A 25,887-nucleotide genomic window follows, 5' to 3' on the forward strand; every position below is an offset into this window, starting at 1 on the left:
GGAGCGCAGAGCGACAGGAGTCGGACCATAGAGAGGATGGAGCGCCGAGCGGCAGGAGTCGGACCATAGAGAGGATGGAGCGCGGAGCGGCAGGAGTCGGACCATAGAGAGGATGGAGCGCGGAGCGGCAGGAGTCGGACCATAGAGAGGATGGAGCGCGGAGCGGCAGGAGTCGGACCGTAGAGAGCACGGAGTGCAGAGCGTTAGGCGGCGTATCATAGAGAGGACGGAACACAGAGCGGCAGGAGGGGGACCCTAGAGAGGACGGAGCGCGGAGCAGCCGGAAGCAGACCACAGAGAGGACAAAGTGCAGAGCGGCCGTATGAAGACCATAGAGAGACGGAGCGCAGAGCGGCCAGAGGCGGACCGTAGAGAGCACAGAGCGGCCGGAAGCGGAGCCTAGAGAGGACGGAGCACAGAGCGGAAGGAGGAAGACTATAGAGAGCTCGAAGCGGCCGGAAGCGGACCATAGAGAGCGCGGAGCGGCCGGAAGCGGAGCCTAGAGAGGACGGAGCACAGAGCGGAAGGAGGAAGACTATAGAGAGCTCGAAGCGGCCGGAAGCGGACCATAGAGAGCGCGGAGCGGCCGGAAGCGGAGCCTAGAGAGGACGGAGCACAGAGCGGAAGGAGGAAGACTATAGTGAGCTCGAAGCGGCCGGAAGCGGACCATAGAGAGCACAGAGCGGCCGGAAGCGGAGCCTAGAGAGGACGCTCAGGGGCGGGCTCAGGCCGGCCCAGGGAGGAAGAGGAAGTCGCAGGACGGCGAGGGCTGGCATGAGGTGGCAGCTGCTGGAGCCCTGGCCGGACGCGCGGAGCCAGCCCCCGGCCGCCCAGCGCCCGCGTGAGGCGAGACGCGCCGGGAGGCGGAGCCGGGCTGGGCGGCTGCCGGGGGAGCGTCTGGCTGGTGCGTGGGGCGGCGCCGGGGGCCAGGCCAGGGCCGGGGGCGTCGCGCTGGGCCCGCGGGCGGGGCGCTTTCCCCGGCGCGCTCAGCCCGTGGGCGACGCTTTTGCGCTGAGCTCTGCGCCCAAGGAGCGAGCCGGGCGCTGGGCCTAAGGGGGGGGGGAATCCTCTTTGAGTCGCTGACCGCTGTGTGCTCAGGCAGGGGCCTGGGCCTCCAGCCGAGAAAGAGAGACCGTCAGCTCACCTGTGTGAGTCAGGGCCCCAGAGTCCCCCTCACGCTTCAGCCCCATGGTGGGCCAAGGCTCAGGCCTTTTCCCCAGGGCTGGAATAACTTTTCTAGAGGCCTGGGGCTAATAGATTCTGTTGCCCTCAGGCTCTGGGGTGGGACCAAAAATGAGGGATTTAATGTGTCAGAGAGGGTTACTGGGGAGAGAGCTAGGGGTGTAGGCTCTGGGGAGGAGGTGAGCTGCAGGAGTGGCCTGAGAATGAGAGTGCAGGAGTGGGATGGAGGTGTAGGGTCAGGAAGGGAAAGTGCAGGAGTGGGCTGGGGATGTGGGAGGGCACGTCCTTTCTCAGCTCCATGTGGGGCATGGAGGTGGCTCTGGACCACCCTGCACTGGTGAGTACAGATTTCTACTGCTGGGATTCCAGGCCACTGGGAGCATGGAGGGTGGAGCCTCTAAGCCAGTGGTCCCCAACCTTTTGGGGATGCCGGGGGTGGGGTCACACATGTGCCCAGGGCCCGAGGTGCAAGAATGACTCGGGCTGGCCCTGGTCACTAGGTGAGTGGACATAAATGCCCCAGGGGGTGCCATGGTGCCCGCGGGCACCGCGTTGGAGGACCACTGCTCTAAGCAGTGCAGGGGACAGTGTTGCTCTGTGCTGTTTTTCTCAGTGCAGAACCTCTTCCTCCCCACATAGCTGTTCCAGTGCAGAGCTGCTTCTTCCGTAATCCTAGGCAGAGCCTGCAAACTGGATGTGGACCATGATTGCCTGTATCAGGCCTGTGATGCTTGGGGCTCTTTCCCTGCCCTCTCTGCCCCACCCCCCAGCAGGAAGCTGGCTCTAGTGCACCAGCCACATAGTGGGGTGCTGAACCTTTGTGCGCCCTAGCATGGCGGGTGCACTACCTCGCTCCATCCTGTGGGGGATCCCCAAATCTCAGGGGACAAATCAAGGTTCTCTAACCCTGCCTTAGTTGTAAAAAGCCAAATATCCTTATCTAGGCAGTCCTCCCAATCTGGGGTTGTAATAGAACTTGTATCTTAAAGAGAAACTCATGTAGCCCCAGTCTCTTCTCCACCTCTAAGGCTCTCTGCTTCCCCAGTGCAAGAAGCACTGGCCAATCTCCCTGGCATTGTCTTAGAAGTGGATCTCTCTTCTAGCAAGAGGTGAATGGTAATCCCAGCTCTGGAGTCTGAGAACACCATGTATTCTGATTCAAATTAAAGTTAGGATGTCACTGATGCAAATTCAATCTTGTAATTCTAGCTGTTGAGTTTCCCTCTCTCTAAGTAGCCTGGATGGGACCATCAGAAGTGCAGCAGAAGGGCAACAGGAAACAAGCAGGTGGGACAGGCTCTCATGCAGGCTGTTAGCCTGAGACACTGTCCACCAGCTGCAAAGGGTCAGTGTTTCATTTTTCCAGATGTTGTTCCAGAGAACCTGAGCATTGTTTTTTTGTTTGTTTTTTCTCCTTCTGTTCCTAAAGCTCCTGTACTTGGAGGTTTGTGAAAGTTTCTGAGTCCATTCCATATGAGAAGTCACTTGGAGTTCCTGGAGCTGATTGGATTTACAGGTCTCCGGGCTGGAGCCCTCTCTGCCTTAACTGTCAAGGAGCTGGGAATGACTTGCCATGTCCCCAGATGTGGACACTACCTGGAGCTCATTTAATTCTCTTTCCAACATGAACCATATTGCCAAATTCTCTGAACTTTGTGACTTGTCTCTGACACTGTTATATACCCATGATTGGGCTAGATCTGAGGTCTACTATTGCTTTTAAGTGGGAAATTGTGCCTCTCATGCTTCTGGATCACTGTTTTCTAGTTTTCTCAAGTTCTGGTGCATTTTTAGATTTTCCTTTGTCAAGATTTTTCATAATTCTAGACACTTCCTTGTTGAAGATCCTGCATATTGTTTCATGATAGCTTTGCCATGCGTCTGGCTACTCTTCTTGCCTTTCTGCGGCCTGCACTGCCACTCATTCTGGGCCTCTCCTTGGGATGCAGTCTAAGCCTGCTGCGTGTCTCCTGGATCCAGAGTGATGGAGAGGATACTTGCATGGACACAGGGGTAAACAATGGGCTGTTTGCAGGGAAAATGCAGCAGGACTCTGTTGCTGGAGGAGGACCAGGACGGAATGAGGACTTCAAGCCCAGGATTGTTCCCTACTACCGAGACCCCAACAAACCTTACAAGAAAGTGCTCAGGTAGGAGACATTCCTTTTGAGCAGGTCATCGTGAGGTGAAGGTGACCTCCTAGAACTAACGTGGGGCTGAAACTAACATCTACTCTTATGGGCTAAACAGGGTTAGACTGGGTTAGTTGGTTGAAAATGTAACTAAATATAGTATTCTAAAACATCTGGAAGATTATGATGTGGCAGGGTATAACCAACACAGTTTTGCTAAGGGAAAAATGTCTTCCACTAATCTATTAGAATTGTTTGAATGTGGCAAAGAAGCAGATAAAGGAGAAGCAACTTTGTTGAACTTTGAAAATGGCTTTGGTAAGATGTTTTACAGGAGCCTGTTAAAGAAATTCAGTAGTCCATGGGTGAGAGACAAAGTCGTCTTGTGGATCACCTGCTGGCTAGGAAAAAGAAAATGAAACAGGAATAAGTAGTCCGTCCTTACCATGACAATCTAATAGTCAGTGCCTCAAGGTTCCATTGTAGGATCTGAATTGTTTAGTATATTAATGATCTGGAAAGGAGGGTTTGCAGAAGAGTGCGCTCACTGCAGGCATTCCCCTACATCAGTCGGTGTGGTGTTTGTAGAAATCTTCCCTACTTGGTGGTCCCTATGGATAATGGCTCAGCAGTGTCTGTCTTCCTATAACTCAGCCCTCTGAACAGGCCACAATTTAGGGTACCAAAAAACTCAACAAATAAAATGTCCAATCTCTCTATCTAGTCTGTTGCAGTTGATTTTGGTCCCAGTGGTTCATAAGCCCTTTCCTCAGGACTTACAGACATCTTTTCCCTTCTTACAGGCTTCACAAGTGGTTGTAGAGGAACCCAGGTCTATTTATATAGTGGGTTCCAGGTAGGCAAGTCAATCCCTCAGACTTCTTGCTGCCATTTCCCTTGACTCATACTAAGCCTGTAAGGAGGCCTGTCCCACAACCTCTCTGAGTTTGCCCTACTCACAGGGCTAAGACTCAGTATTCTCTCCTGGAATCCCCCAATAAATCCCAGAGTAAAGTGTAAGCTTAAACCCCCTTCTACCATCTTTAGGCTCAGTCTTTTATTCCTACTTTAGTCGTCAGTTGAATGTCTCCCATGGCTATTTCCATTTTCTGATCCCAGAGAGCAACTGCAGAGTTCCTACCTGTCTTATGCTTTATGGCGAAGCAGACTTATCTGCTGAGAACAGCCATCACTTATATTCCCCATACAGCTATGCCAATAAATTCTTACCCTGCTATGTATCCTTATAAATGTAGTAGAGCTTTTTAAATTTTATCTCAAGACTAAGACCCTGATACTAAATTCAGCTGTCACCTTTTCTGTTACAGACTTCCTCTGTTTATATTGATTCATTATTCCTCTCCTCATTAAGATTAATTGGTCATGACTGGCCCACATTGCAGGTGTGGCCAAGCACTTTTTATTGATCTCCTAAACTCCAATTTTAATCCTTTTTCATTAGTGTTGAGTAGGCACCTCCCACCCCACAGGGATGAGCCATAATGTACCAACATTTGCATATGACATAGTTATTTTGATTAGTCTAGATCAGAGCAGACCATGAAAAACTTCTGGGACTGTATCAAGCTGCATGAATGGGCAACATAATGGTACATTGAATTCAGTGATACAAACTGCAAAGCAGTATGCACTGGAGGGGGAAAAGTAATCTACTTATACCTTATATGTTTCAAAATCAACTAAGGAAAGCGACCTGGTGTCTTTATAGACAGCTGCGTGGAAATACCTGTTCAGTCTGCAGATAAGGTCAAAAAAAGCAAACAAGATGTTTGGTTACACTAAGAATAGAAAGCAGAATAATAAGCAAAAAAATAACATTTCTATAAGTCAGTGGTTTGGCCTCATCTGGGTACTGCATGCAGCACATTGTAGAAGAGAGTGGGTTCAGAGAGGGAGAACAAGAAAGATTAGGTGATGGAAAAATATCGTACTTCAGAAAAGAAACAAGGGAAGATGATTAAGTATATCAAATAATGAGGGGTTACAGAGAGATTAGCAACTAATCTTCCTAGCTCAAACACAAGAAAAAAGGGGACATTCAATTAAATTGAAAGGTGGGAAATTCAAAACTTGTCAAAGGAAATGCTTTTTATTCAGTGCCACAGGGAGTCAAGGCTGAATTTATAGACTCATAAAATACTAGAACTGGAAGGGACCTCAAGAGGTCATCAAGTCCAGTCCTCTGCCCTCACGGCAGGACCAAGCACCATCTAGATCATCCCTGACAGATGTCTATACAACCTGTGCTTAAGTATCTCCAGTGATGGAGATTCCACAATCTCCCTAAGCTAGTGTTTCCCAAATGGCATTCCACGGAACCTTGGGGTTCTGCGAAGTGAAAATAAGGGTTCTGCAAGAAAATGCCATTACAATAACATTTTATGATTTAAAAAAATTATATTTAAGCATTTATACATTTTAATGAAAACAGTTTTCATTTGTGTTGATCTTATGACCTTGTTTAGCATTTGTTTGTTGTTATCCTTACTTATTTGTGGTCTACTTTTTCAGCTCCATATATAAGATTGTTATTAGGGGTTTTGCAAAATTCTTTCGAGTTAAAAAGGGTTCCATGGCCAAATAAAATTGGGAAACACTGCCCTAAGCAATTTATTCTAAGGATGTTCAGTAGCAAGTAAATGGCTAATCATGTACATGATACAATTTGTATCAAGTACATGATTAGTCAAAAAGGGCTGCTGAGGCTCTGCAGTTCAAATGTAGTAGAAGCTGGGTGCGTAGGCATCCCAGCTCCTACTCCATTTTAAACTGCAAAGTTGCAGCAGGTGTAGGTTTGGGGCCCAGGACGAGCCGGAACTGAAGCAATGCCAGTTCATGCTGGGTCCAGACTGCTACAGCTTTACCTTTTAATTGTAGTAAGAGCTGTCTACCTCTTAGTACATTTAAAAACAGCACTGCTGTGCTTCTGCCTCCTTTTGCCCGCCCCTACCACACCGTGGAGATGGTGCTGAGTGGAACTGGCTTTTAAGCTGGCTCCCCTCAGTACTGGCTCCTGCTCCCTCCCCTCTTGCAGTGGGAGAGTGGGGGAAATTTGAGTAATCAACTAATGGACTACTCTTTCACATCCCTAATTTATTCCAGTGTTTCACCACCCTGACAGGTAGGAAGTTTTTCCTAATGTCCAACCTAAATCTCTCTTGCTGCAGTTTAAGTCCATTGTTTCTTGTCCTATCCTCAGAGGCCAAGGAGAACAAATTTTCTCCCTTCTCCTTGTAACACCCTTTTAAATATGTGAAAACTGCTATCATGTCCTCTCTGTCTTCTCTTTTCTAAAATAAACAAGCCTAATTCTTTCAGTCTTTCCTCATAGGTCAAGTTTTCTAAACCTTCAGTCGTTGTTGTTGCCCTTCTCAGGACCTTCTCCAATTTCTCCATCTTTCTTGAAATGTTATGTCCAGAACTGAACGCAATACTGTAGTTAAGGCCTAATCTGCACAGAGTAGAGCAGAAGAATGACTTCTGAAGTCTTGCTCACGATGCTCCTGTTAATGTATTCCAAAATCATGTTTGCTTTTTTGCAAGTGTCATACTGTTGACTCATGTTTGCCTTGTGGTCCACTTTCTGCAGTGCTTCTTCCTAGACAGTCACTTCCCATTCTGTATGTGCGAAACTGATTGTTCCTTCCTAAGTGGAGCACTTTGCATTTGTCTTAAACAGGATGAAGTTCAATAATCTCAGACCATTTCTCTAGTTTGTCCAGATCATTTTGAATTATGACCTTGTCCTCTAAAGCAGTTACAAACATTCTCCCCCCAGCTTGGTATCATCTGCAAACTTAGTAAGCATACTCTCTCTGCCAATAAGAACATAAGGACAGCCCTACTGGGTCAGACTAATGGTCCATCTGGCCCACTATCCTGTCTGCCAATAGTGGTCAATACCAGATGCCCCAGAGGGAGGGAACACAACAGGTAATCCTCACATGATCCCTCCCCTGTTGATGAAGATAAATTGTTGATGAAGATATTGAACAGAATTGGTCCCAAAACAGACCCCTGTGCATCCTCACTTGTTATGCCCTTCCCACATGACTGTGAACCATTAATAAGTACTCTCTGAAAACGGTTATCCATCCAGTTATGCACCCATCTTATAGTAGCCCCATCTAGGTTGTATTTCCCTAGTTTATTGCTAAGACTTATAATAGTGCTAGTATAAATTTTGGAAGAAGTATTTAACCTCATGCTTCTGGGTATGAACCAGTTTAACTACAAAAGATTAGAAGATTTCTTGAAGCTTCTTTTAAAACATGTGGTGCTGACTATTATTAGAAACAGGATAACGGATCTCAGTTCTGATCCAGTCTGGCAATTTCTGTGTTCCTAGTGCTTGGAGAAGAGACAGAGGCTGGAGGGAGCAGTGTGGGCGCTTGGTGGGGACTGTACTCCCATTTTAGTCAGTGCTGATCCTAATGCTGTCATAGCACTATGGGGTGTTACACAGCTGGTTGGATAGATTTCTTAAGGTCAGTTTCCCCTCTGAGACAGTGCTACCAGACTGCTATCTTTCAGACAAGATATAAGATCAAGTTCCTGATCATTTGTGGCACTTCTGCAGAAGTTGAGATGTGATCTCCAGGGTGTCCCATGATCTCTCATTTTTTCATTTTGCCCCCTTCAACTCCCCTCCCCCACAATTTCTGTTGAATGCTCTACACTTCTTCCCATTAACCAGGGCTGGGGAACCTCAGGCCCGGGGTCTGGATGCAGCCCCTGAGGCTTAGGGGGCCCCCCACTTTAAGTCTGGAGCACACACAATCTATTAGCATTCCCCTCGCCTCTCCCCCTGGGCTCAGGTGTGTGAGGTTGAATGCAGGGAGTGTCTTTCACCTCAGTCAGGGGCCATGTCAGTAGGGGGTGGTTTGTTTCTCACTTGTATGCAGCCACCAACTGACTTTTCTGTAGATCAGCAGCCCCTGACCCAAAAAAGGTTCTAAATTCCTATTCTAAATTGTTGTTCAGCATTACTGAGTGGCTGTTAAACCACTGCTAAATCCCAGCCCACAGGGGGCAGTCTTTCATTAGTGGATGATGCCATCTCTCTCTCTAGTTGGGTGCAAGTGTTAGAATGCTTATTGGTTTGGGTTTCTGTGAAGAGGGAAGGAGCTTTAAAACGTGAGACTTAGTAATGGGTCCACATAGCTAAGCCCTAAATCAGCTTTGAAAGGAATTGGACTATTTGAAACATCAGCTGTGGGTGTAGGTGCCCCTTCTGCCTCTGATCCAACTACGAGCTCAGATCTGTTTCCCTTCTCACAGCTGCTTGTGTTGTAACTGTAATTGTGTTTTCCCTGCAGGACTCGCTATATTCAGACAGAGCTGGGCTTCCATGAACGGCTCTTTGTGGCTGTGCTCACGTCCAAGGCAACCATGAACACACTGGCTGTGGCAGTGAACAAGACAGTGGCCCATCACTTCCCGCACCTGCTATATTTTACAGGGTTGCGCAGTGCCAAGGTGCCACATGGCATGGTGCTGGTGTCACATGGGGATGAACGTCCAGTCTGGCTGATGTATGAGACCATGCGCTACATCCACCAGCACTTTGGGGGTGACTATGACTGGTTCTATGTCATGCAGGATGACACCTATGTCCAGGCTGAGCAGATTAAAGCCCTTGTGACACACCTAAGCATTAACCAGGATGTCTACCTAGGACGGGCTGAGGAGTTCATTGGGGGGGATGAACAAGCCCGCTACTGCCATGGTGGCTTTGGCTACTTGCTTTCCCGAAGCCTGCTGCTCAAGCTGCATCGGCACCTGGACAGCTGCCGTAATGAGATTCTCAGCGTGCGCCCGGATGAGTGGCTAGGACGCTGCATCATTGACTTCCTTGGCATTAGTTGTGTCTCCCAGCACCAGGTATTGTCTCTCCAGGGGCTAGGGCACAGCCTTAACCCAATAGATTCCACATCCTCACAACCTTATTCCATAGGGCAAAGGGGAGAGGGCCACAAAACCTATGCTGTGAAGTACTGGAAGTAAGAAGATGCAAGAGGGGGAATAATTGTTTATGGGAGGCCACTCCAAGATTTTGGTAAATGTTAAAGGGGCTGCACTTCTATGGAGGGGGTGTGAAGTCTGGGATGGAAGTTGGGTTCAGATGGGAGCTTGGGGTAAGGGACTGAAGTGCAGTAGAGTTTGTGGGCTCTGAGAGGGAGTTTGGGTGAAGGAGGGTGGTGTGATCTGGGACAGAAGTTTCAGATGCAGGGTCCAGCAGTGGGTATGGGTGCTGGAGAGGATTCTGACCTGGGAGAGGGGCTCTAGGAGGGGATGCAGGGTCTGGGAGGGAGTTGTGACCTGGGAGAAAGGTGAAAAGAGGGTTCAGAGGATTTGGGTGATGACCTATGGCAGGCGAATGGTGTACAAGTTCAGGGAGAGGTTATGGGTGGAGGAGAGGATTCTGGTCTGGGGGAGGAGCATAGGAAGGGGTGCAGGATCTAGGAGGGAGTTGTGACCTGGAGAAAATAGAGAGAGGGAGCCCAGAGGGTTTGGGTGGTGACCTGGAGAAGGAGGAGGTGGTAGCCTGGGGCATGTAGTTGGGGAAAGAAGGGGAGAGAGGGTGCCGGAGGCAGGCCATAGCTGGGAAGCACTTACCTAGGCAAGTCCCACCCAGCAGGCCTGCAAGAACCTGAGGCAGGCTCTCTGCCTGTCTGCTGCAGTCCCAGGCTGCTCTCCATGTGGCTCTGCTCCAGGAATGGGGGTGGGAAGGAGGCTTTGAGTGCAGCCCCTATCCCCAGCAAAATTTCTCAGTTTCTATTGGCTGGAAACTAGCCAATAAGAGATGAGAGATTTTGCTGGGGTTAGGGGCAGTGTGCAAAACCTCCCAGCGTCCAAAGCAGAGAGCAGCCAGCTGTTTAAAGCATGAGCTGATCTGTGCCTAAGGGTCCCAGTCGAGTGGATGTGGACCAGATCCGGGGACTTGGCAGTCCATATCTAGCCTTTGGGCTGCATCTTGCCCACCCCTGGGCAAGAGCCTAGTTGTCACCTTCAACACTTGGGTAGTGGAGCTACTTGTCAGATCTCATCCACATCCTCCTGGGAAATTGCACTGTTTTTCAAGAAGGTGGGAAGCGGCCTAAGATAGAATGTAAAAACAACTAGACTGGGTGAGACCAAAGGTCCATCTAGCCCAGTATCCTGTTTTCCGACAGTGGCCAATGCCAGGTGCCTGAGAGGTAATGAACAGAGCAGGAAATGGTGAAGTGATCCACCCTGTTCACCATTCCCAGCTGCTGACACACAGAGGCTATGACACCATTCCTGCCCATCCTGGTTAATAGCCATTGATGGACCTATCCTCCATGAATTTATCTATTTCTGTTTTGAACCCCTTTAAAGTTTTGGCCTTAATAACATCCTCTGGCAAATAATTCCACAGTTTGACTTTGCATTGAAGAAATACTTTTGTTGTTAATCCTGCTACCTAAGAATTTCATTTGGTGACTCTTGGTTCTTGTGTTGTGGAAGCAAGCAAATAACTTTTCATTATTTACTTTATAAAATCATGATTGATATGAAGAGACTTGTATCATATCTTCCCCCCGCCCTTGTCTCCTCTTTTTTTCTAAGGTGAAAAGTCCCTGTCTTATTAATTTCTCCTCATATGGCTGCCGTTCCATACCCTTAATCATTTTTGTTGCCCTTTTCTGAACTCTTTCCAATGCCAAGATACCTTTTTTGAGATGAGGTGACCACATGTGGACGCAGTATTCAAGATGTGGGTGTACCGTAGATTTATATAGATTCAGTAAGATACTGTTTTATTCTCTTTCCCTCTCTTAGTGATTCCTAACATTCTGTTGCCTTTTTGATTGTTGTGGCACATTGAGTGGATGTTTTCAGAGAACTATGCACAATGACTCCATCATCTCTCTTGAGTGGTAACAGTGAAATTATTCCCCATGATTTTATACGTATATAGGTTAAACCTCTCTAGTCTAGCACCCTCAGGACCTGACCGGTTAAACCAGAGAATTTGCTGGACCACTAGAAGTCAGCATTGTCTAGTGGTATTACCAAAACTGCCACTGCTTCCTGGGTTCTTAGAAGACATTTAGAGCTAAATAGCAGCACAGAACACTGAGAGCAAGGACTGGTGGCTGTGAACAAACTTTGAGTTCGCGGGAAATTTGGCCACACTCATGATATGTGGACATCCAGCTAATTAAAATCATGCCAGATGATGGATGTTGCCCGACAAGAGGTTCACCCTGAAGTTGAGTTTGTTTTCCAATTGCAAATCTTTGCATTTATCAACATTAAAATTCAGCTGCCATTTTGTTGCCCAATCACCTGGTTTTGTGAGATCTTTTTGAAGCTCTTCACAGTCTGCTTTGGACTTAACTATCTTGAGCAGTTTGGTATCATCAGCAGATTTTGCCACCTCGCTGGTTACCCCTCTCTCCAGATTGTTTATGACTGTTAGATGGGATTGGTGCCCTTAGGGGACATGACTAGTTACCTCTCTCCATTCTGAAAACTGATAATTTATTCCGACCTCTTGTTTCCTGTCTTTTACCAATCCGTGATAGGACTTCCCTTTTATCCCATTACAGCTTATTTTGCTTTAAGAGCCTTTTGTAAGAAACCTTGTCAGAGGCTTATGGGAAATCGAAGTGCACTATATGCACTGGATCTCCTTTATCCACGTTTGTTTGACCTCCTCAAACAGTTATCGTAGATTGGCAAGGCATGATTTTCCTTTACAAAAACCATGTTGACTTCCCCCAACAAATAATGTTCATCCATGTCTCACAATTCTGTTGTTTAGTTTCAACCAGTTTGCCAGGTACTGAAGTTAGACTTACCTGGGATTGCCAGGATCACATGTAGAACCCTTTTTAAAAATTGGCATCACATTAGCTATCCTCTAGTTATTTGGTACAGAAGATGATTTAAAGGGTAGGTTACAAACCATAGTTGGTAGTTCTGCAGTTTCACGTATGAGTTCTTTCAGAACTTTTGGGTGAATGCTATCGGTCCTGGTGACTTGTTACTGTTTAGTTTGTTCCAAAATCTCCTCTAAGACCTCCAATATGGGATAGTTCCTCTGTTTTGTCTCCTAAAAGGAATGGGTCGGGTTTGGGATTCTTGTGAAGATCTAAGCGCTCCTTTAGCATCTCAATTGTCCAGTGGCCTCCTTGGTTGTTTAGCAGGCTTCTTGCTTCTGATATACAGTAAAACTCCAATTGTCCGGCATCCAGTGGTCCGGCACTCCTGATAGTCCGGCACCAACTGGAACCCGGAAGTGCTCCAGCCAGCCAGCCGGACAATTGGAGCTCCTGTGAGCCCCACGCACGCTCATGGGCCGGGAAAGGGGAGGGGAGGAGAGGGGAAGGAAATTATACCCCTGTGACAAGTCGGCTGGGACCCGCGCTGCGGCCGGCGGGGTCAGCGGGGAATGGTATGGCGAGGGGGCGAACCCTTCACGGTTTTGCAGGGAGCCAGGGGAAAGCCCTGCGTAGCTGCCTGCTGCTGGCCAGCTGGGGCTGCAAGTAGCGGCGGAGGAGAGGGAGCGAGGCGAGGGGCGGCGCTGCAGGACCAATCCAGCAGCACCCCAGCTGCTCCCCCAAGTCCACCATTCATCAGTTTCAGCAGCGGCGCGGCAGAGCAGCTGGGGTGCTGCCGGGTTTGTCCTGCAGCGCCGCCCCTCACCTGAGTGGTTCTGTGGGACCAACCGAGCAGCACCCCAGCTGCTCTGCCCCGCTGCTTCCCCAAGTCCACTGCTGCTGCTTGTAACCTCAGCTGGCCTGTCGCTGGCAGCTGCGCGGGGCTTCCCCCGACTCCCTGCAAAATGGCGGGGGGTTCGCACTGTTCCCCGCCAACCCCCCTCCATCTCCTGCAGACTTGTCACAGCCCCCCCGCCAGAGTACCTCCTGATACTCCGGCATATCTGATAATCCGGCACCCTCTGGGTCCCAAAGGTGCCGGATTATCAGAAGTCTACTGTACTTGAAAATTTGCTATTAACTTTTGAATTTTTGGCTAGCTGTTCTTCAGATTGTTTTTTGGCCTTCCTAGTTATCTTTTTACCCTTCATTTGACATAGTTTACGCTTCTTTCTATTTTCCTCACTAGGATTTAACTTCCGCTTTTTAAACAATGCTTCTTTATCTCTCCCTGCTTCTTTTACTTGTTTAAGCCATGGTGGCACTTTTTTGGTTCTCCTACTGCTGTGATCACCAACAGGTCGATTGCGAGGCCTTGACCAGTCGATTGCGAGGCGTCCTGTCCGCCCCACCCCCATTTCCCTCCCACCCCCGAGAAGCCCCACTACCTACCTCAAGTGAAAATGGAGGTAGTGTCGGCATCCCAGGGATGGGCAGAAGTCCTGCAGCTTAGCTCCACTTCCGGCGATTCCGCAAGTGCGCTAGCTGCTCTGCCGGGTGTACTGTGGGAGGGAGCATCAGCTCCCTGCACCGCACAGGAGGGGTGAATCAGCCCCGGGGGAGGCGCGTGCGCGGGGGGTCGGCCCTGGGGCAGGCGTGCGCAGGGCTTCCCTGCGCCCGGGGGGGGAGGGGGTTGGTGCTGGGGCAAGGGCGCGCGTGGGGCTTCCTTGCGCCAGCGGAGGAGTTTGGTGCTGGGGCAGGCATGCACAGGGCTTCCCTGCGCCGGGGGGGGGGGTTGCTGTCGGGGCAAGCGCGCGCGGGGGGCTTCCCTGTGTCGGGGGGGAGGGGCGGTTGGCCCTGGTGCAGGCGTGCGCGTGCGGGACTTCCCTGCGGCGGAGGCGGGGAGTCAGCCCCGGGGCAGGCGCACGCGGGGCTTCCCTGTGCCTCGGCGGGGGGTCGGCGCGGGGCAGGCGCATGCTGGTTTCCTTCGGGGGCAGGAGAATCCTGGGAGGAGGCAGATGCAGGGGACTCTCTGCATCCACTGGTACCTCAGCCCCCACTCCCCAGCCACAGAACTCTGTCTCCACTCCCCTGTCCCCAGCCACAGAACTCTGTCCCCACTCCCCTGTCCCCAGCCACAGAACTCTGTCCCCACTCTCCTGTCCCCAGCCACAGAACTCTGTCCCTATTCCCGTCCCCACTCCCTGAACTCTGTCCCCACGGGCACCCTGTCACCAGCTGCAGAACCCTGTCCTCTGCCCTCCCAGCACCCTGCCCCCTCTCCCCTGCCCCCAGCCACATAACTCTGTCCCCACAAAATGTATAGTTATAAATGCTTCATTTTAGATTGAAATAGCATGAATAAAAACGGACCATTTATTTCATAACTATAAACACGTGATTTTAATTTTATATATCGCATAATTTAAAAATAAACTGTTTATTAGAATGTGTAAGTAAGGGCTGGGGATAGCAAGTGATGGACAGGAGGAGAATAGAGAGGGCGGGGCTTCAAGGAAGGGGCGGGGTTTCAAGGAAAGGGCAGGATGGTAGATCTCCGCCTGTTCTGAGATTTAAAAAGTGATCTTGGGTGTAAAAAGGTTGGAGACCATTGTCCTACTGTGTTTTTTAATTGGAAATATACATTTAAGTTGAGTCTTAATTATCGTGTCTTTAAAAAGTTTCCATGCAGCTTGCAGGGATTTTATTTTTGGCACTGTGCCTTTTAATTTCTGTTTAACTTCCTCATTTTGTTGTAGTTCCCATTTCTGAAATTAAACTCTACAGTGTTGGACAGCTTTGGTGTTTTTCCTGCCACCGTGATGTTACGTTTTATTACGTTATGGTCACTATTTCCAAGTGGTCCAGCTCTATTCATCTCTTAGATCAGATCCTGTACTCCACTTAGAACTAAATTAAGAGGAGAAGCAATTCTTGTGGGTTCCAGAACCAGTTGCTCCAAAAAGGAGTCATTTAAGGTGTCAAGAAACTTTATCTCTGCATCCCATCCTGAGGTGATGAGTGCCGAGTGAAACTGGGGATATTTGAAATCTCCCATTGTTGTTGATTTAAAAAAAAATGTTATAGCCTCTCTATCTCCCTAAGCATTTCACAGTCACTAACACCATCCTGGTCAGATGGTAGGTAATATATTCCTACTGCTATATTCATATTATTAGAGCATAGAATTTACTAGCCATTAAGATTTTATGGAACAGTTTGGTTCATTTACAAGTTTTGTGCCACTCCCCCACCAGCATGACCTGTTCTGTCCTTCCCTGATATTGTGTACCTTGTTATGACTCTCCATTGATTATTCTCATTCCACCAGGTTTCTGTGATGCCTGTTATAGCAATATCCTCATGTGATATGAGGCTCTTTAGTTCACCCATCTTTATTATTTAGATTTCTAGCATTTGCAGATCCCTCACTGCTTCTTTTCGTTTAAAAACTCGTCATTATTTGCCTGCCTGCCATTACCTGCTGTGATTGAATGGGACTCTTTTTCATTTCCTTGTTTCTCATCTGATCTTACTCTTATTTGATCATCTTCCATCCTCTTCTCTTTACTAGGACATAGAGACTCTCTAATAATAGCCCTCTCCTAGGGATGTCTCTGTCCAATCCATGTGCTCCTCCACACCTGTCAGCTTTCCCTCAGCCCTTAGTTTAAAAACTGCTGTACAACCTTTTTAATTTTAAGTGCCATCAATCTGGTTCAATTTTGGCTTACATGGGCTCCCACAGCTCCTAATAAAACTAAACTCTCCTCCCTATACCATCATCTCATCCACACATTGAGACCCTGTAGATTGGCCTGTCTACCTGGCCCTACATGTATAACTGGAAACATTTCAGAGAATGTTATCAAGGAGGTCCCAGATTTGAAAATCTTACTTAGCAGCCTAAAAAGTGACCAATGAGAGCTGAGGGGTGGGACAGTGTGTAAAGCCTCCCCCTTCCTTCCCCAGCATCTAGATCAGAGATAACATCCATCTGGCTGTTTAAAGCATGAGCTGCTCTGTGCTGAAGGGTTCTGGCGAAGGAGCTGTGGGCTAGATCGGATGACTTGGCAGGCTGGATGTGGTCTGCTGGCCACATCTTGCCCACCCCTGGCATAGAGGCTGTCTGAGTGGGGCTGGGACTGTTCTTCTGTGTCCTTGGAAGTCTCCTCTATGTACCTCTCACGGGTGTTACAAGGCATTTATTTGGGTAAATGTGTAACCACAGAAATTTTCAGCAGCTACAGGTTTACACATTGGGGTGGAAGTTGGCTCCCTGTGCATTCTGGCACCTGCTTGTCCTCTCCATCCCCACTGCTGCCTCTGATAGAGAGGTGGGGGGGGGCAGGAAGTGGGTGATGAGGATTAAAATCTGACTCCCTGTGCATACCAGCTCCTGCTTGCTCCCCCCCCCTCCCCCCCAGTGTTGCTGGGGAGGGGGATGTATGTAATCCTGAAGCCTAACTGATGAGCTCCTCCAGTTCTACAATCCTGGTCTCCAAAGTCTGTATGCAATCTCTGAGGACCAGGAGCTCCTTGCACCGAATGCACACACATGCCATCTCTCCAAGGGCAGGCAATGGTCCATGCTACATTGGGTGCAAGAGACTGGATAGCCCCCACTCTGCTGCTGGGCTTCTGCCTGCATTCTCTTTGTACTCCTGGAGCTAATTAGCTTCTTGATAGTGGTTTTTTATTGTTATTATTATTATCAGGTGATTTGGGTTTTAGTTTAGTTTAAAGACTGTCAATTATATTTAGCACCCTTCAAACTTCCCCTCTAAACTCCCTTGCGAAAATTGTTCCTGTTCTCTAGCTTGAAAGAAAAACTAAAGAGACTGAATCCTCTCTGATATATCAAGCGAGTTGAGGAGAGTGAAACCTACTCCCAGTGACCAAGTGTTTCTCCTTTGGCTCTTGTCCCCCTTCAGAGTGAGTGGTTGTGGAGGTGGGACCCAGTGTGAGTCCCAGAGTTCCTGACCAGTTTCCCTGACTCTTATTCATTTCAGGGCCAGCATTACCGCTCCTATGAACTGGCCAAAAATGCAGACCCAGAGAAGGAGGAGGGTGAGGACTTCCAGGAGGCACTCACTGTGCACCCTGTTTCTGAGGGGACCCTAATGTACCGACTGCACAAGCATTTCAGCAGGATCCAGCTGGACAAAGCCTACCAGGAGATCCAGCAACTCCAGGTATCTGTGTGGGGGAACACTGGCAGGGAACCCGTGAGGCAAAGATGGAGTGTGAAGTCAGACAAGAGCTGTCTCTTCCCCTCCCCCACCCCCAAAGTCTGTAGGGAAGAGACTCTAACAGCCAGGCAGTGGCATACTCCTCTGTGGAAGTAGCGCCTGCACAAAGAGGGTGTGGTTTCAGAATCATTCTGTCCTGTACCTCAAAAGATTCAGGAAGCTCTAGGTAGGTAGGAGGGATCAGGCCATTTGCCCCTCTGGGACTAGAGAGGGGGACAGGACAAGACAAGGGACCAGTCCATTTGCTTCTCCAGGAGAAGAGCATCTTCAAACACTGATTCACCAACCTAGTAAGAGGAGCTTTAAACTAGTATCAAAGGGGGAATGTGACAAAAGCCCACAGATAGGTATTAAAAGGCGACCTTAACAGAGGCCTTGATGTTCGGAGCAGGGGATGGAAAATTACAGTAGGGTTATAGGAACAAGAGGAAAAACTGCTCAGCATTATAGATGAATATACCCAAAAGCAGGGAGTATGGAGAATAAATGGGAAGAACTGGATGTAATGGTAACTTGTGTATGACTTAACTGGTATCAGACTAGGCTTGGGGGTGTAGATCGCATGATTGAAATATTGGTGTAGAGAAATATAGCTTTTTCTGGAAGGACAGATGTGTGGGAAAAGGAGGAAGTACTGCATTACACATTGAGACTACATGGGCTGATAAATTGAAACCATCTGGATGAAAATAAAGGGGGGCGAGCATCAAGGTAGTGTTTGAGACAGGAAAGAGAGTCTAATGAGGTATAACTGACTGGGTTTAAGTATTGCTGACAAGCATCTAAGGATTTAGTGGATTATAAATTCAATATAGGCCAACAATGAGAAGCAGTTGTGTGAAAGGCTCGTGCTCTCTGATAGTAATAGGAGTGTCACGTGGGCGATGTGACACTGGTGAGGCCTCTGCTGGAGTAGCAACTAGGGATGTGAACAGGTAACGGTTAGGTGGAGGGCAGCTCCAGTTCTGCAGGGTGTCGTCAGCCTCGTGGCAAGTGGGGGAGTCTGCAGCTTTGCTGTGTCTGTGTGGCGGGGGGTGGGGAGTGTCCCTCCCTGCTGCTACTTCTAGCACTTCTCCCCCCCACTCTGGCCCTGACTCCCAACCCATGAGCCCACATAGAGCTGGAGCAGCCCCCTCCCTCTTCTAATCAGTTAACAATTAAATGTTAACTAATTAAATCGGACTTTACATCCTTAGTAGTGACCAGTTTTGGGTGCCTTGGCCCCCCTCCTGCACTGCAAACCCCTCATGCCCAGTCAGAACCGTTGCACCCCAACCCTTTGCCCTAGCCCTGAGTCCCTTGACTCCAGTTCCACCCTATAGCCTGTACCCCCAGCCAGAATTGCACACTCTTGTACTCTAATCTCTGCCCCACTCCTGAGCCTGCTCCCACGTTCAGAATCCCTTGGCTCCACCCTGTGAATTTTGTTACGTGCACGAATATGAAGGGGATGTGTGTCACATCCCCTTCATATTGGTGCACAGAAGAAAATTCATTCTGCTCAGAAGTGGGGGAAAAATAGAGGGAACACTGATGAGGCGAGGGGGGACCCGATAACTGCCTGCAAACATGGTGTTATCAAGAGCAGGGGGATCAGTTTTTCTCCATGGACACTGTCAGTAGAACAAGAAGCAACGGGCTTAATATCTGCAGCAAGGAGATTTAGGTTTGAGGTTAGAAAAAACTTTGACTCTAAGCTTCGTTAATGTCTGGATCAGGCTTCCACGGAAGGTGGTGGAATCCCCATCATTGGACCCATTTAAGAATACATTGGACAAACGCGTGGTAGGGATGGTCTAGGCCCATGATCACCAATCTGTCGATCGTGATCTACTGGTCAATCTTGGGGGCCCGACCAGTCGATCACGAGGCTTTTGAGGGGCCCCCCTCACTGCCCCCACCCCCCAAGATGAATGCCGCGCCAATGCTACCTCCAGGAACAACGGAGGGAGTGTAGGCTTCCAGCGGGGTGGGGAGAGTTCTGCAGCCGCGTGCTTGGTACTGGAAGTGCGCAGGCTGCTCTTCCTCCCCCCTGAACAGCCGGCATGGTACCAAAAATGCCGGTCTATCGCGTGCTGGGGACTTTGTTCCCCTGCTGCCTTCCTGCGCCTGGGGAACGGGTTGGGTGTCCCGGACTGCGCTGGCTCTGGCTGCTCAGGCAGCGCGTGCTGCCGCGGGGAGGGGAGGGAAGGAGTAAGGCGCAAGCTTCCTGAGCAGTTGCCGTTGGCAAGTTCTGGGACTCCCCCTTCCCCCGCAGGTAGGCAGCAGGGGAATAAAGTCCCCAGCACGCCGGCTCCAGCTGCTCGGGCAGCGCGCGCTGTCCAAGAAGTTGGGGCTGGCATGGTCTGGGACTCCCCGTTCCCACTGCCCGAGCAGCTTTATTCCCTGGCACAGTCTGGGACTCCCCCTAAAGGCAGAGAGGAATAAAGTCTCCAGCGCGCCAGCTGGACCCGGCGCGGTCCCGGACTCTCTCTCCCCCCCCTCCCCCATTCCCATCCTGCACAGGAAGGCATCAGGCACACGACGAACCAGGGTTTCAGGTACCATGCTACTGTTTAGGGCTCGGGGGAGCAGCCCACGCACTTCCTGGGCCTTGGCCTGCAGCTGCAAAATCCCCAGGTACTGGTCCCTGTCCCCTCCCCCTACCCAGACCCCCACAAGTACACTGCCCCACCGGCACCCTGACCTCTGCCCCAGGCCCTTGCCCCAGCACCCACTGGCCCCCTGTCCCGGTACTCCCTGGCACCCTTCCCCAATACTATGTCCCCTGCTCTCACCAGCACAGTTGGGGCCACATTAGTGAGGCTTGTGGGGGTTTTGGAGGAGTTTTTATTTTGCATCTCACTTGTGTGGCCCCAACTGATTTTTCTGTGGGTCAGTGACCCCTGATTCAAAACAGGTTCCCTGCCCTTCTCATAAATAAAGACAATGCAGACGCTTTTTGTGTTTGACATAGTATTTTATTTAAAAATGAAGCCTGGCCAACAAACCCCCAATTGGGGCCAAGCCCCCATCTGCCCACAGCATCGTAACACTTCTGCACTCCCCCTTCCCCCAGACCCTAGATCTGAACCTATCATACACTGGAACCCCATGCCCTGAGCCCCTCATATACTCCAACCCAAATTCCTGCACCCTCATATCCACAAGCCTGTGGCTTGCTTAGTACCCCAACACTGCCTGGCCTGAAGCCCCCTCCCCGACCCAGCATCCCCTTCTCCACCTCCTCCTGCATCCAGATTTCCTCCCAGAGCTTGCACCTCTCACCCCTTCCCATACCCAAATCCCTCATTACCACCCCAGAGCCTACACATCCTGCCTCAACCCAGCGAGGGTACAGCTAGACTGCAGGAGTTTTTCAGGATTCCGGAGATAACCCAGAAAAGCTCTTCTGCATCCAGGGATGTGTTTGTTGTTCTGCTTTTTTTAGTGGAAGAGCAAACGTGCTCTTTCGGTAACCCCTATATTCCTCTTTCCACAGGGAATAATGGGCTTCCAAAAGAAAGGGTTTTTCTTACATTTGGTCCAGTCTAGACAGGCCAAATGTTGGAAAAACCTCTTCCTACAGAAGAATTGGGGGGAGAAGGGGGAAGCATCAGTATAAGGGTTGGGGATAGCAGGAGAATAGAGAGGAAGGGGCGGGGTGGTAGATCTTGGCTTGTTCTGTCATTTAAAAAGTGATCTTGGGTGTGTAAAGGTTGGAGACCACTGGTCTAGGCATACCTGATTCTGCCGTGTGGGGGCTGGATTAGGTTACTTCAAGCCCCTTTCCAGCCGTACATCTATGAATCCATAAACAGGTGTGTACTTTCTTCACAGATGCAGATCAGGAACTTGACATCGCTGACACCAGCAGGTGAGGGGGGGCTGACATGGCCCATAGGCATCAATGCCCCTTTTGTTCCCAAATCCCGCTTTGAGGTGATCAGCTGGGACTACTTCACAGAGCAGCATCTCTTCTCCTGTGCTGATGGCTCCCCCAAATGTGAGCTGGCTGGAGCCAGCAAGGCAGATGTTAGTGACATCATTGAGGCGGCACTGCAGCAGCTCAACAGCCGTTACCAGCCCCAGCTTCGTTTCTACAAGCAACAGTTGCTGAATGGCTACCGGCGCTTTGACCCTACACGGGGCATGGAGTACATGCTGGACCTCTTGCTGGAGGCTGTCACCCAGAAGGGCCACAGCCTTGTTCTCGCTAAGCGAGTGAGTCTAGTGCGGCCTCTCAGCAAGCTGGAGATCATCCCCATGCCATATGTGACAGAGGCCACACGTGTGCAGGTGGTGCTGCCCCTGACCGTGCAGGAGCTGGACTTTGTCAGCAACTTCCTGGACATGTTTGCTATGAACACACTGGACACACATGACAATGCCCTGCTAACACTGCTCTTCATCTACCAGCCTTATGATGCCCAGCGGGTCAGCCAGCTGGATGTCTTTGCTGGGGTCAAAGCTATGGTGGGAGAGCTGGAAAAGCGCTACAGAGAGGTGAAAATCCCCTGGATCAGCGTCAAAACTGAGGTGCCATCCCAGGTGAAGCTCATGGACATAGTGTCAAAGAAGCACCCAGTGGACACTCTCTTCTTCTTGGCCAGCGTTTGGACAGAGGTTAACACAGAGTTCCTGAATCGCTGCCGCATGAACACCATCAGTAACTGGCAGGTCTTCTTTCCAATGCACTTCCAGGAGTTCAACCCAGTGCTGATGTACCATGGGGAGCAGGCCGCCTCCTCCAGCACTGACTTCCTGAGGGATGGGCACTTTGACCGTCACGCCTTTGCTGAGGCTTGCTTCTACAACTCTGACTACATGGCAGCACGCACCAAGTTGGCAGCTGACATTTTGGACCGGGATGAAGTGCTGGAGAGCATGGAAGTATTTGATGTCTTCCTTCGCTACTCTGGCCTGCATCTGTTCCGGGCTGTGGAGCCAGGGCTGGTGCAGAAATACATGCTCCGGAGCTGCAACCCCCGACTGAGTGAGGAACTCTATCACCGCTGTGTGCTTAGTAACCTGGAGGGACTCTCCTCCCGCTCGCACCTCGCCATGGCCCTTTTTGAGCAGGAACAGGCCAATAGCACCTGAAGGACCAGTTGCTACCAATGGTTCCCAGCACCTTAACATTTGCACCTTCCACCCTTCTTCCCAGCCCCAACTGTGTCCTTGGAAAGATGGGGGTACGAGGCCCCGGGGTGGGCAGGGCAGTTGAAAGATTTGGTTTCATAAGAAAAGTGATTAAAGTTTCTTCTCATGCAACTTACTTTGTGAGAAACTAACATCACAAGTCTCTTCTCATTCACAACTATCCAGCTGGTACAGTGACACTCACAAAGTGGGCTGTGGGCGTAAGGGGGAGGAAGCTATAATATTATGGCCAGTCTACTCTGAGCCACATAATTCACCCAAAGCACTATACAGAGGAAGTAAATAGATCTAAATCAGAACAAGAATGCCTTGATTGCATATTAATGTATGCACTGCTCCCATTCTCTGACGCTTGGATCCCCTGAGGTGTTCACTGCTGCATTCACACAAACACCTCTTGAATCCTGACTTGTTAGTACTGTACTGTGCTTTCCTCTTGGGATTCCTGTTCTTCCACTCTATTAAAATGCAGCTTCCCTAACCCAATGCCAAACATTCACTTTAGAGCCCAGAGGAGGGAAAAATTGCCAGCTGCCCTCCCCAGAGGGCAACCCTATTTAAATGTAAACAAAATGTAAATGTTCAAATGCAGCATAGTTGTATCTGACAGTCCCAAGGTACATGAGAGAGAGAAGGTGGGTGAGGTAATCTTTTATTGGACCAACTTCATAAATGATCTGGAAAAAGAAAATGAGAAGGCACAATTTGCAGATTATGCAAAGTTACACAGGATAGGCAGATTGCTAAAAGCTACAAAAGGATCTTACAAAACTGAGTGAACAAAAGGAAAAGCTATGTAGCACTTTAAAGACTAACAAGATGGTTTAATAGGTGATGAAGTTTCTCTCTAATCTGGTGTTAAAGTCTCTTTGAAGTAAGATGCATGTAGTACGGTCGTTAGGACTATGTTGAAATGAAAGGTTGAAATGAAAAGCAACTGGGTTTTTCCTTGGGAAGATGTCTGGTGTCTGATTTGTGGGCATTAATTCTTTGGCGAAGTGTCTGAGAAGTCTGTCCAATATACATAGCAGAAGGACATGAAGACTTCTCAGACTCTTCGCCAAAGAATTAATGCCCACAAATCAGACATCTTCACAAGGAAAAACCAGTTGCTTTTCATTTCAACCTACGTGGATATAGTCTTAATGACCTTACTACATGCATCTTACTTCAAAGAGACTTTAACACCAGATTACGGAGAGAAACTTCAGAACTTTCTTTCATGCTTAAATTTGATACTACGAATGGGCCTTAACAAAGATGCTAATTACCTTAACCATTACAAAGATAGCTTCTCTACTTATCACCCCGCTTAGCCATTCATTGACTCATAAATAGCTATGTTTAAGTTGATGACTTAAATTAGCTGTTACCACTCAGAGAGAGAGAGAGAGAGAGAGAGAGATCTTGGAGTTACTGTGGATAGTTCTGAAAACATTCACTTGGTGTACAGCCAGTCAAAACAAATAGAATGTTGGGAATCATTAAGAAAGGGATGGAGAATAAGACATTATCATATTGCTTTTATGTAAATCTGTTGTATCCACAGCTTCTTTTTTCAGATGCATCCACCATATTTTGGAATTGGAAAAAGTTCAGAAAGGCAACACAAATTACTATGAGTATAGAACAGCTCTCTGATGAGGAGAGATTAGTCATGCTGCGATTTTCAGCTGGGAAAAAAGATGACCAAGGGGGGAATATGATGGAAGTCTATAAAATCATGACTGGTGTTGATAAAGTAGAGGAAGGTGCTATTTTTTTGCATTTTCAAGATCTAAGGGGTGACCAAATGAAATAGGCAGCAGGTTTAAAATGAACCAAAAGAAGTATTTTTTCCATACAATACACAGTCAACTGGAATTTCTTACCACAGGATGTTGAAAGCCAAGACTAACAGGGTTCAAAAAGAGAGCTAGACAGATTCAGGGGGAATAGGTTCATCAATGGCAGTTAGCCAGGATGTATAAGGATCGTGTCCCTAGCATGTTTGCCAGAAGCTGGGGATGAGCATGAAGCTAGACAAATTCAGATGGGAAATGTTAACATTTAACCATGATAGTTATTAACTATTGGAACAACTTACCAAAGTCATAGTAGAGTCACCATCACTGGTTCTACATCTCACATCTTTGAGAGCGATCTACATAGCCAGCTGTAGTGAACCTCCCAGCCCAGGTCAACAGAGTGTAGACAGCAAGTTGTGACTTAGTCTGGAGCTTGGAAGCTGAAGCCCATTCTTCCTTCAATTTCAGGGCCCAAGCCACAATGTCCTCATAGCTGTTAATTGTGTACCCAAGTCTTGACCCAGGGTGGGAGGCTCACTGCCATATACTGTGTAGCTATAGCCGTAGGTCTCCACTGAGGAATCTATTAGGATTGGTGGCTCCCTCCACTGTGGATTTACCCAAATCCTACTTTTGGGGCATCTACACAGATTCCCTTTCCAGAACCCATACTTTTTTTATGGAGAATCTTCCAGTAGGGTGATGGTTTCATATATTATTGCATCCTGGTTCTTTTGCACACCCTGAAACCTTTTCCTATAAGCCTCAAGGGTCACTTCAAACTTAGACTCTACTACTTAACTATTTATAGTGCCCTGGATAAACGTTATCATCTGACTATACATTTATTGTTTTGTGACCCTATAAGGAAGCGAGACAATGGTGCTGATTTGCAGGATCAACCTTATTCCAATCTCAAGCCTTCTTAAATTCACTTAAATCCCTCACTAGATCTTTTCAAATTGAAGCAACAATTTTATATCTAGGCTCCCTGCAGAATTGGCTTCATGTGGTCTTACCCCACTTATCCGTCTACGGAACCTTTTACTGTTCTGCTTCTTTCAGTATGCAGTCCATGCTGATGGTGCTTTTTCACAGGTTTTCTATCTTTGCTGCATTTCTGTATGTTTTTGCTGCTTCCTGTGGTCAGCCCTTTCACAGTCTGTGAATCTCTGTTGCTCCTGACTGTGGAATCTTTTTGTTCACTTTCACCTGAGAATCTCATGAAGATGAGAGAAAAACAATAAAAAAGACTCCACAGCAGCTGGATGAAGTGCTGGTTTGGGTAGGATGGTCTGTCTTTTGCTTATGAGTATTAACCCAAGAAGTTCCTACTGCGGCATTCCAGTTGACTAATAAACCCTGCTCTGTTTGGAAAAGGCTGTTGGGTGTCACCTCAAATACTTGCTGAGATTGGTTCAGAGTAAAAGTCTCTCAATGAGTCTACCTCAGTTGGACTCGCTGGGCAGAGCTTGCACACAAGAGCAAACTATTCCACTGTGTAGGAAAGGTAGGAAGT

The 25,887-nt window shown here is 48.7% G+C and overlaps 1 protein-coding gene across 3 annotated transcripts; it reads left to right on the top strand.

Moving 5' to 3' along the window:
• Positions 1–278: 278 nt before the first annotated feature.
• Positions 279–25,654, top strand: CHPF2 (chondroitin polymerizing factor 2). 3 transcript variants are annotated; one of them, XM_075917571.2, is made up of 6 exons: positions 279–904; positions 2,392–2,469; positions 2,612–3,332; positions 8,654–9,218; positions 17,200–17,382; positions 21,259–25,654. In XM_075917571.2, exons 3-6 carry the CDS (start codon positions 3,058–3,060, stop codon positions 22,519–22,521), a joined length of 2,286 nt encoding a protein of 761 aa, XP_075773686.1. In that variant the 5' UTR covers positions 279–904; positions 2,392–2,469; positions 2,612–3,057; the 3' UTR covers positions 22,522–25,654. The 3 variants fall into 3 exon arrangements, with proteins under 3 accessions (XP_075773686.1, XP_075773685.1, XP_075773687.1); XM_075917570.2 differs by lacking the exon at positions 2,392–2,469; XM_075917572.2 differs by lacking the exons at positions 279–904; positions 2,392–2,469 and adding an exon at positions 938–1,519.
• The last annotated feature ends 233 nt before the right edge of the window (positions 25,655–25,887 follow it).

The sequence above is a fragment of the Pelodiscus sinensis genome, chromosome 2 (assembly GCF_052426305.1).
Source record: "Pelodiscus sinensis isolate ZL-2025 chromosome 2, ASM5242630v1, whole genome shotgun sequence".
Taxonomy (NCBI): Eukaryota; Metazoa; Chordata; order Testudines; family Trionychidae; genus Pelodiscus; species Pelodiscus sinensis.